The sequence below is a fragment of the Lotus japonicus genome, chromosome 3, assembly GCF_012489685.1.
Source record: "Lotus japonicus ecotype B-129 chromosome 3, LjGifu_v1.2".
In the NCBI taxonomy this organism is placed as follows: Eukaryota; Viridiplantae; Streptophyta; class Magnoliopsida; order Fabales; family Fabaceae; genus Lotus; species Lotus japonicus.
The window spans coordinates 33026127-33039256 of NC_080043.1; the positions used below are offsets into that span (position 1 = coordinate 33026127).

Below are 13130 nucleotides of genomic sequence, written 5' to 3' on the forward strand. Positions count from 1 at the left end.
AAAGAGAGAATAACCAATAGGGGTTGGGTGATGACTAATGAGCAGGTTAGAGTAGTTGAATGGAATGGAAAAGCGCAGTATTAGATAATATTGTCTGGTCCCTCCTTAATTTTATGAAAGTAGTTGAGGATTTATGCCATTTTAGCAATTTTCTTTAGCAAATCACATGGATACATCAGTCAAACAAACTAAACAAATGAATCAGTCATAGACCTGTGAGTAGATCCAAACTCAAACAGGTATTGCTTGTGTGTAAAAACTTTGAACACTCGTACATAAATCATGTAAGATGAAGATAAACAATTTCCCAAAAATACGTAGTGTTCTGATCTAATTTAGCTGCAGAACAAGTACACAGGCATGAGATTTTTAGATGGTTAGTTTCCTTTCTGGCTCCTCCAGCAATTGTTTCAAGAATCACTTACACTCCATCTGAGGGTCCACCTTTACTGCTTCACCTGTTCCTTTGTTTCACAACCCTTCAAGTTTTCTTTTCATTTTCCCAATAACAATAAATGCATTGAGAGAGATTAGCATTAGAGTAAAATTTTCAGAGAGAAAATTAACAAGTGATTAACAATTCCAAAGTGAACGATTATTTCTTACTACCTGCAACATAGCAGAAGCAAAACATCACAATGAATAGAATACAACATATAGTATTTGAAATAATATGTGGTGGGACGCTCTAGCATTGCTTCATTGCCTTCATATTAGCATGGACAAAATTTAAGAAATTCAGCAACTGCAAGAAGAGCACGGTTACAGGGAAGCAAAATTAAGTCAGAAGGCCATGATGAAACATTCCAAGAAATTATTTCTAGGTGAAGAGTTTCTGCTCAACCAAAGCCTCATACACTAAATCATTCAGGCCATAAAGTTGGATACTATTAAAATCCAAATCCATCCATGATCCAAAATTTTAATATTTTAGAATGAAAAATAACATCTCAGAACTGAATTAAGTACTGGAAAAAAGCTAAGTGAGTAAACTAGCAATAAGATTGCTACCAGGTATGAAAGAATCCATGTGATTGTGGATGTCATATTCAGAGAATCACATGATAATTAGCTTATGCTCTGATACCACTGTTAATGGTGCAAAATCATGAATACTCTTTCTTCCAGCCACCTGAAACAGATCAAGTAACAACTAGTAAGATTTGGAACACATTCTGTTAAAGTAGTTGAGCTCAGCTTCCCACTGCCACTCCCCAAAATGGAAAATATAAGTAAATAAAAGATAAAAGATCCACTCACAGTCGCTCTGGCAAGAGCTTGCTCATAAGAGATAGAGTTTATTAACTCTGTCATCCAGAAGAGCATGGTGTAACTGATTCAGGAAGAGCATGGAATGTAAGGTGCAAAGCGAATGCAACTTTCGGTTGAGTTGTGCCAAAATAAGAGGCTGTGAGAAGTAACTGGGAAAATATACTCCAAATTTACTGAACCCCATCTTTGCCCTAAAATCCCACCTTGCTTCTGCTACATTTGATAATACAGCTATTAGAATTCAGTTAAGGGTTAACTCAACCCTAAAGATTAGCTCAAGGTGTGAAGATTGCCTGAGTCTTATAAGAACATCTTTAGACACATCTCTAGTCTGTGTTGAATCAAAAAACCACCCCATTATGCTCAAGAGTTGACAACTAGAGCAATTTGCAGGATTTAATATCTGCGGTAGCCCCATATACCATAATAGAAGTTGGATTAAGCCTAACTCAATCCTCAAAGCTAGCTTGCAGTGTGAGGATCGCTCAAGCCTTATAAGAACATCTTAAGCCATATCTCTAGTATGCGTGGAATCCCAACAACAGCAGCAGACACTTTATATGTTGTTGCAGAAGTCATCATTTGTTCCAACTCACTTGTCACCGATATTGTAGCTGAAGCATCAACACTAGGTGGATTGACACTAGTAGCATTTGAAGTTGAAGCCAATCGATCATCCTTGGTTACTATTCTTTCCAGGGACATTAACTCTTGTCAAAGTGCCTTACCAATTTCCATGTGATGCATAATAAGATAAGAAACCGAATGCAGCCAGGCATCCAAGAAGAAATAAATTTGAATAATCCCATCCTAAATATTTCACATGACATGTTAATGTTACCATGAAGACCTGAACACTCACCACTGGTATTAATAAAATAGCCAGTAATGATATGCTACTAGTTTTGAATGGCAAGTGAAACAATTGTTAAAATATAAGCAGGTCCTTGGAAATTCCTCAATGTGGTTTCTAGAATGAAGCTCCATATGATCATATCTCTTTATAAACCTTCAGACTTGAAAGCATTACCAGTAATCTCCACAGGAGCAAGAACCATTGGAAAAATGATGAAACCTGCTGATATCTCTGACAATGATATTTCTCTCAGTGACCTTAGAAATATATTTGAACGCAGAATGGCAATCAGAGCAAACTCTTAAATTTTTCTTGACAATGATTGGCTTCCCAATGGGGCTGACTAGTAATGAGTAAGCCACAGCAATCCTTTCACTGTGATTATGAAGAAGCTTCTCCTTCAAAGTGTCATCCATTTCAATCAGAACTGATTCTGTTTGAGGAACATAGCCAACAATCTTTATCTGATCAAGAAGACTATCAAGCTTTTCATAAATTTCTTTCTTTCGAGGATGAGACCAATCTTCAACCCCAAATACATGAGTTTCATTTCCAATATCAACCCAGCTGTAACCTGGCAATTTCTTCATGTTGCCATCTCTTATCATTTTCCTCAAACATCTTACATCTTCCCATTGTCTTTCTTTTGCATAAATATTTGAAAGCAAAACATGAGCCCCGCTATTTTCAGGTTCAAGCTTCATCAATTTGTATGCTGCAAGTTTGGCCCTTTCCTTATCACCATGGGTTTTACAAGCCCCAAGAAAAGAACACCAGCCAAAAGCAGTTGGTTCAAAAGGCATGCTATTTATAAAATCTTCTACTTCTTTAAGCTTCCCAGCTCTACCAAGCAAATCAATAATACAATTGTAATGTTCTTCTCTAGGCATTACCCCATAAATCTTGTCCATAGAATAAAAGTAGTTTAGCCCATCCTCAACCATTCCTGCATGACTACATCCTTTTAAAAGGTTCACAAATGTTACTGCATTTGGTTTCAGCCCTCTGTCGACCATCTCATTAAAAGTTTCAATGGCATTTCTTCCTAAACCATGCTGTGCAAAAACTCCTACCAATGTATTCCAGGCTGTATCATTTGGATTTTCAATCTCATCAAACAATTGGATTGAGTGGTCAAATAACCCGCACTTTCCATACATATCAACTAGGGCAGAAGAAACAAAAGGGTCTCTGTCAAAGTTGAATTTGACAACTTGGCCATGGAGCAGGCTCCCATGTTCTAGTTTTGCTTGGTTAGCACAAGCCTTGATCAAGCTAGAGAAAGTGAACTCATTAGGTTCAATTCCCGAATTTCGCAAGTCAATAAAAGCATTTAAAGCCTTCTCAAGTTGATCCATCTCAACATAACCATCAACTATAGCAGTAAAAGACACTATGTTTCTACAACCAGAATCACTTTGGAAGACATTTGAAGCACTTACCATATCCCCAGACTTTGAATACAGATCTGTTAAGGCATTTCCTATGAAAGTCTCATATTCAAATCCAAACTTCACAATAATTGCATGCAGGGACTTCCCAAAACTAAAAGCCTTAAGTGCAGTGCAAGCACTCAAAGTACTACATAATACATGCTGATCAATAAAGACATTATCAGTGACCATTTTCTTATAAGCTATTAAAGCTTTCTCAAAATTTCCATTTTTCACGTAGCCATCAATCATTGAGGTCCACAACACCTCATCCTTACAAGGCATTTCTTCAAAAACTTTACAAGCATCAGACACCTCCCCACACTTCGAATACATATCAGTCAGATTACTACCCAGAAACAGTTCACAGCCAAACCCACTTTTCACAACGAGACAATGCACCTGTACCCCAAACTGAATTGACCCTAGAGAGGCGCAAGCTTGAAGCACACTAGAAAGTGCAAATTGCGAGGCTGTCTCTCCTTCAGCCCTCATTTGACAAAAGGTATCCAAAGCCTCCCGAAACCTCAAACTACGAAAAAACCCAGTAATCATAGCTGTCCAAGAGACCATGTTTCTCTTAGACATTCTGTCAAACAGCTTGATAGCATAATCAAGCTCTCCACATTTGGAGTACAAATTGAGGAGGTGATTTGTCAGAAAGGTGCATGGTAAACACCCTCCTCGGATCAGCTGAGCATGTAACTGTTTTCCTTTGCTCAATTCTTTGGCTTGTGCACAGGTTTGGATAAGTTGAGCCACTGCTTTGGAGTCACATAGTTTGTGGCGAAATCTAAAAAGATTCTGAAAGTGAAATGTCAAAACAGAAGGGTGAATCATGTGAACACATAGATAAGAACAGAACAAAAATGTGATTTATACATAGTTGAAAAAATTAAGCAAAAATAAAGTAGCAACAAGTCATCACATTTTTTGATATGATTAAGAGGGTATGTAACTTGGGTGGTGTCAAGTTCAGATTTTAATAAGTTAATTTTGATTTTGATTTTGATTAGGATATGTATCATGAAATTTATTTGTGTGTTTATTTCATTTACCCTTGAAGCCATTTTTGCTGGTTTGATGCAGTTTCTCTCATATATGGTGGGTGTGAATCACGTCACGTTCATTCTACATTTCACAGGTAGGGACTAGGGAGGGTTCCTTTCTCGGTTAACTATTTAGGAGGGAAGGTGGGTTTTTTTGTTTGTCAATATGGACTTGGTTTTAGATGGATCAGAATGTGGATCAGTGGGTTTCATTCAGGCCCAGCCTAAATGATCATTTTTCTTTCAGGCCCAGGCCCAGCCTAAGCGTGGTTGTTCTATGTTTAATGGTTGTTTAATTTGTTTAATTATAATCCAAACAAGTGTCTAACAAACAAACACTCAATCTCAATGTGGAAGTATAAAGCATTACTGTATTTATGCACCAAACGACACCGTTCCACAGTGACCATTTTCTGTTCCCTCTTCTTCCCCTCTATCTATCTATGACAAAACCTTACCCTATTTCGTTCTTTCAACCAACGAAGCGCTCACTGCACTCACAGTGCCACCTGCACGCAATCAGCGTTCTTTCAATCTTCTCTTCAACGAGGTTGCTCTAAATGCTTGTTGTTATAGTTATAATAACGTTGTTCTTGTATTCTAGATAATTTGAGATCCAAATGTACTTGATCTTGGTTCTTGTATTTGCACGCACATGTTCTTGATTAGTAGATAATTTGAGTTTTTGTTTTACCTTCTTACTATGGTTTGAGATCCTGATACACTAGTTTCTTGTAATTTTTCAGAATTAGCACCCTTTGTGTTGCTACTGGTAGTTGTGAATCTGGAATAACCACTTTCAACTATGGCGCTTTTTGGAACTACCCTACCTTTCAATGTGAGTTGCCCAATTCATTATCTTTGGTGGATCATATTTTGTGTTATTGAGATGAGAACAGGATTTTAAACTACCATTTGATGTCGATCAATGGTTTATTGAATAGAGAACTCCAGGATTGAAACTAGATTTAATTTGACCGCTTGAAGTGAAAATTTGGAAAAAGTAGGCTTTTTCTGTGATTTTTGTTTGCTTATATTGACATGTAATCTGTTGGAAGCTTTTATTCATGCTTAGAATTTCTGTTGCACGCCTGAGGAATGAAGAAGATATCTTTTAAATGGTTCTGTAATTTACTATTGTTATTTTTAAATTGCTCTCTTGCTTCATAGGGATTGATTTCAATTTTTTTTTGTTGAGAAGGGGCTTTGTTCTACTCACAAGGAATTGAATTTCATAAGGGGTTCATTCATCAATAGCTCTCAGAAGCTACATCATGTTTGTCTGCCTTCCTTTACTCCAAATAGATTAGTTTTTGGTAGAAGTTGTGGAAAAGGAGACCAATTGTGTCGTTTTACTGATCAATGTATCAAGAAGCAAATGGGAAGATTCAGTAAGTATATTTGCTTAAAACCTTGGCAATAGTTTTCTTTTTTCTGTGTTGATTTTGCTCCATGTTTTCAGTACTAGTTATTTTGCTAAATTTACATTTGCATTCTCTAAAATCGCCTTTGGTTGTCAGGTAGACGACAGGGAGCAAAAAGTGAAGACTCAGAGGGCACATTGAGTAGTGATAACGTTGCAGTGGATGAAACTACTTTAGTGCAGGAGCTAGAGAGTGCCATTGCTGAAGAGAACTATGCTAAAGCTGCAGAAATAAGGGATATCCTAAAAAACCTTAAGAAAGACAGAGAGACAACATTGTTTGGAGCGAACAGCCGGTTTTATGAGTCATTCAAGAATGGTGACCTTGCAGCCATGCAAGCAATGTGGGCCAAGAGTGACGAGGTATGCTGCGTACACCCTGGTATGAAAGGAATTTCTGGTTATGATGACGTTATCGAGAGCTGGAATATTGTATGGGCTAACTATGAATTTCCACTTGAAATTAAACTAGAAGACATTAAGTTTCATGTTGGAGAGGATATGGGGTATGTTACTTGCATGGAATTCGTAAAGACGAAAGGAGGCAGATGGGGAGGACAATTTGTAACAAATGTGTTTGAGAGGATTGATGGCCAGTGGTTTATTTGTGTCCATCATGCTTCCCCGGTAGACGTGTGAATACTGAATACATCAAAGTTTTCAATGTAGTTACAAAGTTTACTTTTAGTTGCCTTTCCTTTGTTCTTTACCTCTTTTCACTTTGTTGTGATGTGCTGAAGCTTCAATCATCTTAAAAAGTTCTGACTTGACTGCACTAGTGATGTGTAGAAGCTGAGACATGCGGGCTTAATAAATTTATGATAAAGTGCTCCTTCAACCTCAGGCAAAATATATATTCATGCTTAGGATTAATATAATGCAAACTTAGGTGTTTAAACCAGAGTATTGAGATATGAACTCAAGTGAATAGTTCACTCATGTAGCCAAAAACTCAGTTAACTAGTATGGTCACAGACTCAATAATAACTTGCAGCAACATAACCAGTTGCCATGTCTAATTCCAACAATCTCCTTATCCAATGCATGCTCGGGGAACTTTATATAATTGGTTATAAAGTCAAAATCAATTATGAGGAAATGTTCTTGTGAGTAGCTTCTGAATGTTGAAATTGATTCTAAGAAAAAAATAGCTAATTCAAACACGCTATTAGTATAGTTTTATGAAGTTACGGTCTTAGCACAAGCTCATTACTTGTACTTGTGCACATATGGAAGTATTTAAGTCTCATTGGACTTTAACATGGACCAACTAAAACTTTGAATGTTATGCACAATACTTCGGCACGCAATGCTAACTATTTCCCTTTTTGTTTTCTTGCTTACCTTCATTATCACACCCATTAGTTTGTTCTCGATATGTGCTAAATATGTTCAAAACTTAGGAAGAAAGCCATCTCTGTTAGCAATGAAATGAATTATGCTTTTTAAAAGAAAGACAATACAAACAGTACCTTTTCCAATAAATTTGTTTTAAAAGAAGCTTTGGTACATAAACATATTCGATTAGAAATACAGAACTGATGTTCTACCGAAAACAGTACACAGAAGTTTAACATAAATGTTGTCCATTTGGTTTGGCATTGAACTCAATGCTAATCCACATTTGAGTCAATTTTCATTTATCTTCTTTGTTGATGTGTTGGGATGTGTATTTTCCCATTTGGGTCCAAACGGGCAATTTATCCTTGTAAAATTTGAAAGCAAACATTTCCAATTGCGGATATTATAATTACATGTCAAAACAGAGTAAATAGTGTAATCTTGATATATAGCAACTTCATCAATCTTGTAGTACAAGATAACTACAAGATAATAACCCTGCTAGTTTTAGTTATTGAAGTTTTGATTCGGACAAAGACGGTGGTGGTGTAGTGGTTTCTTTTGTACAATCAATTCGAGTACAACAAGCTTCCCGTTTCCTGCTACAACAGGTATTGGGTGGAATGGACAATTACTATATCAGATTGCATGAATGAAGGAGGAAATAGAGAAACAAAAGTATTACTCTTACTCCTAATCCTAAACTGCACTTTCTACCCTCTCTTTCATATTTACCTTTTGCTGTAAAAAAAGAGAACTATTCTGTCCCTTGCATGAAGGTAGGTGCAAAGAAGAGTAAAATTATAACATCTATAATGTTTTGCATCCTAATTAACTTGCTATTCCTTAGCTACTTGAAGATCTAAGCAGCTAATAACTTTGAACAGCAAAAAAGAAATTCTTCCCAATTTAAACTCTGCCAACAGGAGAGAGAGGTGGAATTGGAGTGTATTTTACAGGTGCTTTCCCCTGAACTCTGCTGTTGTTCTTTGAACTCGGTTCCTTAAGGATCTCTCCATGCATGCTGCTACCCATTTCCAAATATCCTGGTAGCTTCTGGCTGCTTAAAACAACAACAGAAATGAAGAATGCCTGTAAAAGAGTGATTGCTGAATTGAACTCAACCGAATAGAATCCATCCTTCAATAATAGCAAAGTGAAAAGCGGTGTGTCTTGCTCATCTCCTTCCTGAAATTAAGGATTAGGATGAAATGTGAATGAGATATTCAGTCTTTATAATTGTTAACAAGCATTATCCTCAGGTAGAATATATAATTTATACCTGAGCAAAAAGTTGAAAACGATCACGGTAAGGTTTATAACTTTTTGGGATATTTGAACTTCGGTTCTTCTTAGAGAGCACAAGCAGTTTGCAACCAATGTCCCAACCCCCGCAATCACATGATCCTCCGGTTTTCCATCGATAGATCAATGGTGTAGGTTCACCTTTGTTTGGTGCACCATGGACAGCCCCTGGAAGTATAGCTATAGTGCTACCAGAGGGATCATTTTCTCCTGAACTGCACAAGTCTCTTTCTTCTCCCAAGTACCCTTTCTTCAGCAAATTATCATCACTATGTAGTCTGTTGCTTAAGTTTTCACATGGGGTCTCGATAACTACGGCTGCAAGTTCTGCACTCTGGATGCACTTTGGTGGTCCTTGATCTGTCTGGCCAATCTCAATCCCTAATAGAACATATTCTTTAACCATTAGCTGTCTCGTGGAGTTCTCATTGATTGGTTCATTGATTCTAGAGCTAGAAAACTTCATCTGAGCAATCATATTGTATGCATAGCCACAGCTTTTTTCTTTACTTCCATGACTCATCCATCCACCACTCTTTTTCTTAATTTCATTAACCAGATAGAAGGTAAAACAGCAGCCTAAATCATCCATCTCCGGCGATGCTAAACTATTCCTGGTAGCAGCAAAAATCTTTCTTTCGTTGTGAAGCACAAACTTAAACAAGGGCACTCCATTTTTCAGAGTAAGCTGCAAGAGGCCTTGAATTGATGATCCCTTGTTCTTTTCAGCCAGCGGTGGTTCATTGTCAGTGATAGTCCTGAAGCTGTTTGAATTTATGCTTTCCTTTTGTGTTTGACTGCTTTCAGCTGAATGATGTGATGCCTTATGCTTTAATATAGGGTCTAATAACCTCCGCAAGGGGCTGGCCCTGGTTCTGCTCTGAATACTTGCTTTCCCTTTGCTTGAATTATCCCAACGAACAGAACATTCAGGCGTTACTGGACTAGATCTTGCATTAACATGCCTGGAACTAACTTGTGGAATTGCAGGTCCCTCTTTGAAACTGAAACTTCTACCAAGCCGACTTAAGCTGAAGCTGAACCGACGATGGTGAGATGAATTAATTCCCTTCTGAGTTGCCAACTCAGCAGCTTCTTTGTCCAGTGATTCCTTCACATGACTGAAAACACACTGGTTTCTAAGCTTGGTGTCTAACACATCCTTTTCAAAGCAAGCCGCTCCAGATTGCAGACCAGACAACTCATTTATTGTGGGAGCGTGTGTCTCAGACACAGAAGAAGAACGACGTACACCTAGAGTAGTACTAATGCTGTGTTGCATTGTTTCTGAAAGCTGTGCACTTGAAAGTGGCATTTCAGAACATCCATCTTCATTGTGAACCTCGTCTGGAATAGAAACGTGTGACATAGAGGAAACATATGACATGCTACTTCGGCTTGATTCTGCATAATTTTCATCAGATGACGTTCTGAACTCAGAAAACCGAAAATCCTCTGAAGAACATGATTGGGGAATTTCTTGAGGATAAAGCAGCACAACATTACTTGGCTGGCTATGGCAATGTTCACTACCAGTGTCAAAGTCTACATTCTTCAAATGATCCACCTTTTTCCTGGTTTCAGTGCTGCTAGAACTCATTTTCTTAGAACTGCTTGAGCCCCCTTCGTTTTTTGATCTTAATGATGGCTGTCCTGTATTAGAGCTGTACTTGTGACTTCTATCTTTATTCTTGTAGTCATACTCTTGCAAACCCTCCATGTTCTGTTTACCGCCATCATCCCTGCCATTCGCATTGTCATTAGGAACATATGAGATCCCATGTTGCCTCAAGTCTGATGCTGAATTTCTGACATGTGAGGTCCTTTTTTGATAGTCATTCTTCCTCTCCTTTTCAAGAGATACATTTGAGTGAGTCTTTCCAATGGACTCATAAGCCCAGGGTGTCACTCTATGCTCATCTCCAAAGCTTCTAGCTCTACTTTTAGAAGATTCAGATCGTTTGACATTCTGAAAGGGAAGTTTGGTACTTTCAGGAAGGGATTCCCTGCTAGTTGGCCTGATACTTGAAGAAAGCAGACCTTTTTTATCATCAAGTTTTTCCTTGCCACCAAAACTAGTAGACGATTTGGCAGCTGTTCTTGATGATGATTCACTGCTATTGAATGATGTGAAGTTACTAGCTACAACTGGGATATGCTTATGCTTCCACTTCTCGAGTCGAGACCAATCTAGAACACCAACACTGAAAGCTTTCTCTTGAAAACTTTCCACTCTATCAGCACGCAGGAGATAACCGGGCAAATTAGACATGTATTTGACAAGCTCATCACTTTCAGTTGCACTTCGCTTCACAGTTTCAGTTGCTTTCTGTTTGAGATCACTATGTGGAGGAGCAAAACCACTCTTTGACTTCAACTTATCTGCATCATTTGGACCTCGATAAGGTGGGGGCAATGCAAAACTTTCTTTAGCCGTCTTTGAGCTGCTATGCCGTTTTGAACTGTTCTTTTTCAGCTCTGGACCAAATCCCATGTCCTCAGCAGGTTCCAACAACCCATTACTTGGCTGTATATTGATTGGCATTGCACAACATACACTCAAATTTCACACTTCACTCTGATGTTTTCACCCATAAGCAAATATGTTGTCGGGGATTTTCTCCCGTACTTAGGCAATTATCTGTCAAGAAAGGTTCACAATTGCATCAATTCCAAAGAAGGGAAGAAGTCGCAAAGAGTTTGCAAAATACGGTTAAAATGCTACAACTCAACACAGAAGACCTTGCAAATTTGAATAACTCAAAGAAGTAACAAGCTAAGTGTAAACAGAAAAAATTACCAATGTTCAAACCATGACACAGTCAACAAAACGAACTATGAAGGAAAAAGCTGATCACATTAAAGGGAGCCAAACACAAATAGAAATATCGATCCTGAAAACATTGAAACATGATTTTGACATTGTCCACAAAGATTATGGCAAGAAGCCACATGAAAGGAAAATAATTGAATTCATTGCACAAAAGTAAATGCACAAAACCATACACTTTCTAAATCAATGAACATTCTAATTCAATGAACAAAGTGATGATGGTACCTACTACCCACTTTCAAAACAGAGAAATAATTGGACTTAATCCCACTAACCATTAGCAAAGTCCTAAGTATTTTTTGTCCTAAATCACACTAACTACACATAATCACATATCATGGCATAACCTTTACTCTGAACCCAAAGCAGAGAACCATATGCATCATCATCAATTCATCATTCATACACGTTGAATACATGTGCAAAACTATGAAAGTGAGAATTTATGAGTTGGTTGACAATGAAAACGATGGGTTTCTAATTCAATCAATTCAAATACCCAACACAAAGCATAAAGCAAAAAGCAAAAAAAGAAACCAAATTTATAATTTGAAAATGAAAATTAATACAGAAAATTAACCCCTAAACCTTAAATCCTTAATACCAAATTTAGCAACAAAACCCATTCCCAATCAAAGAAACAAATTCAATCCAATACTCCATTTTTTAAAATTAAATTAAATAAATAAAGACTCAGAAGAAGAGAGTGATGGAAAATGCAGCATTCAAATTCAACAGCAAAATCTGAAAATTTCTCTGGAATCAAGAAAATCAGAGCTTACCAGAAAGAAGAAAGAGAGAAGAAAAAAGAGAAACTGGTTCAGTGATGAGGAGAAGGGGAAAACGAAAAGCGACGTGGTTTACAAGCGAAGCAAGGAATTGCAATGGACACTATTCGAGGTAATCCACCACCATCATCATCATTTTCAATCTTCTTTCTTCTTCATTCATTCGAAGCGTAACGAGTATCTTTATTTTTTCTTTCTTGTTTTCTTTTTGTATTTATGTGCCGCGTTTTTCTTTCTCGGAAGAAAAAGAAAAATTAGCTACAGGGAAAGAGAAAATAGCGCGCGCCAAACAGTGCCTTAATGAGAGTGGTGGAGCCTGGAGAGTGAGCGAGCGTTTCGTTTTCAATGGAAACGGTGGAGAGAAAGAAAGAAAGAAAGAAAGAAAGCGAAAGGAGTGTGGGTCCCGCTAACGGAGACTTCTTTCACTGTCGCGAATCCCGACGTGAAGGAACGTGGGGCCTTCTTACTCTTACGTGTATCCATTCCACAATTGTCAGGCCATTTAATTTTTTTATTTTAGTGATTTTTTTTAGATAAGCCATATTTTACCGATTGTTTTATTCTGCACCAAAAAATGTACTCCTTATATGATAAAAATGTAAATAAATAAATAAATTAATAGCAATAAAGTAAACAAACAAAGTAGTAGTAGTAGTAGTATTTATTTTGCGGCAACGGCGATCCAAGAATAGATATCGTTGCGCCGATTGCAGTAATAAAAGTAGAATCGCATTCACATGCCCCAAAACAAAATAACCAAATTTAATTTAATTTTCTTTATAATTTATTGGGTGATCGTTTTAGAAAGTTTTTTTTTAACGGAAAATCAA

At 37.4% G+C, this 13130-nt stretch overlaps 3 protein-coding genes across 7 annotated transcripts; 1 reads left to right on the plus strand and 2 right to left on the minus strand.

Moving 5' to 3' along the window:
- Positions 1 to 633: 633 nt before the first annotated feature.
- On the minus strand, positions 634 to 4701 carry LOC130749838 (putative pentatricopeptide repeat-containing protein At5g52630). 3 transcript variants are annotated; one of them, XM_057603201.1, is made up of 3 exons: positions 4620 to 4701; positions 1261 to 4365; positions 634 to 1132 (listed from the first exon to the last, which is right to left on the minus strand). In XM_057603201.1, the coding sequence occupies exons 1-2, from the start codon at positions 4629 to 4631 to the stop codon at positions 2299 to 2301; spliced, it is 2079 nt and encodes a 692-aa protein (XP_057459184.1). In that variant the 5' UTR covers positions 4632 to 4701; the 3' UTR covers positions 634 to 1132; positions 1261 to 2298. The 3 variants fall into 3 exon arrangements, with proteins under 3 accessions (XP_057459184.1, XP_057459183.1, XP_057459182.1); XM_057603200.1 differs by lacking the exon at positions 4620 to 4701 and having other exon boundaries at positions 634 to 745; positions 1012 to 1132; positions 1261 to 4542; XM_057603199.1 differs by lacking the exon at positions 4620 to 4701 and having other exon boundaries at positions 1261 to 4542.
- Positions 4702 to 4996: 295 nt separating this feature from the next.
- LOC130749493 (uncharacterized) lies at positions 4997 to 6720 on the plus strand. The gene is made up of 4 exons (XM_057602859.1): positions 4997 to 5160; positions 5357 to 5448; positions 5812 to 6001; positions 6131 to 6720. Exons 2-4 carry the CDS (start codon positions 5416 to 5418, stop codon positions 6670 to 6672), a joined length of 765 nt encoding a protein of 254 aa, XP_057458842.1. The 5' UTR covers positions 4997 to 5160; positions 5357 to 5415; the 3' UTR covers positions 6673 to 6720.
- A 1195-nt stretch (positions 6721 to 7915) lies between these two features.
- Positions 7916 to 12737, minus strand: LOC130749457 (uncharacterized). Of its 3 annotated transcripts, none has more exons than XM_057602816.1 (3): positions 12295 to 12737; positions 8657 to 11320; positions 7916 to 8562 (listed from the first exon to the last, which is right to left on the minus strand). In XM_057602816.1, exons 2-3 carry the CDS (start codon positions 11222 to 11224, stop codon positions 8284 to 8286), a joined length of 2847 nt encoding a protein of 948 aa, XP_057458799.1. In that variant the 5' UTR covers positions 11225 to 11320; positions 12295 to 12737; the 3' UTR covers positions 7916 to 8283. The 3 variants fall into 3 exon arrangements, with proteins under 3 accessions (XP_057458799.1, XP_057458801.1, XP_057458800.1); XM_057602818.1 differs by lacking the exon at positions 12295 to 12737 and adding an exon at positions 11738 to 11862; XM_057602817.1 differs by lacking the exon at positions 12295 to 12737 and adding an exon at positions 11480 to 11702.
- Between the last annotated feature and the right edge of the window lie 393 nt (positions 12738 to 13130).

What these genes read in the sequence shown, in the direction of transcription:
- LOC130749838 (XM_057603200.1), bottom strand. Translation starts at nt 4,401, where the DNA reads ATGATTCACCCTTCTGTTTTGACATTTCACTTTCAGAATCTTTTTAGA.
- LOC130749493 (XM_057602859.1), top strand. Translation starts at nt 5,416, where the DNA reads ATGGCGCTTTTTGGAACTACCCTACCTTTCAAT. An exon ending in GAACTACCCTACCTTTCAAT is followed by an intron (nt 5,449 to 5,811) that starts GTGAGTTGCCCA and finishes TTTGTTGAGAAG; the next exon opens with GGGCTTTGTTCTACTCACAA. An exon ending in GAAGCAAATGGGAAGATTCA is followed by an intron (nt 6,002 to 6,130) that starts GTAAGTATATTT and finishes TTTGGTTGTCAG; the next exon opens with GTAGACGACAGGGAGCAAAA.
- LOC130749457 (XM_057602816.1), bottom strand. Translation starts at nt 11,224, where the DNA reads ATGCCAATCAATATACAGCCAAGTAATGGGTTGTTGGAACCTGCTGAG. An exon ending in GTTTTCAACTTTTTGCTCAG is followed by an intron (nt 8,563 to 8,656) that starts GTATAAATTATA and finishes CCTTAATTTCAG; the next exon opens with GAAGGAGATGAGCAAGACAC.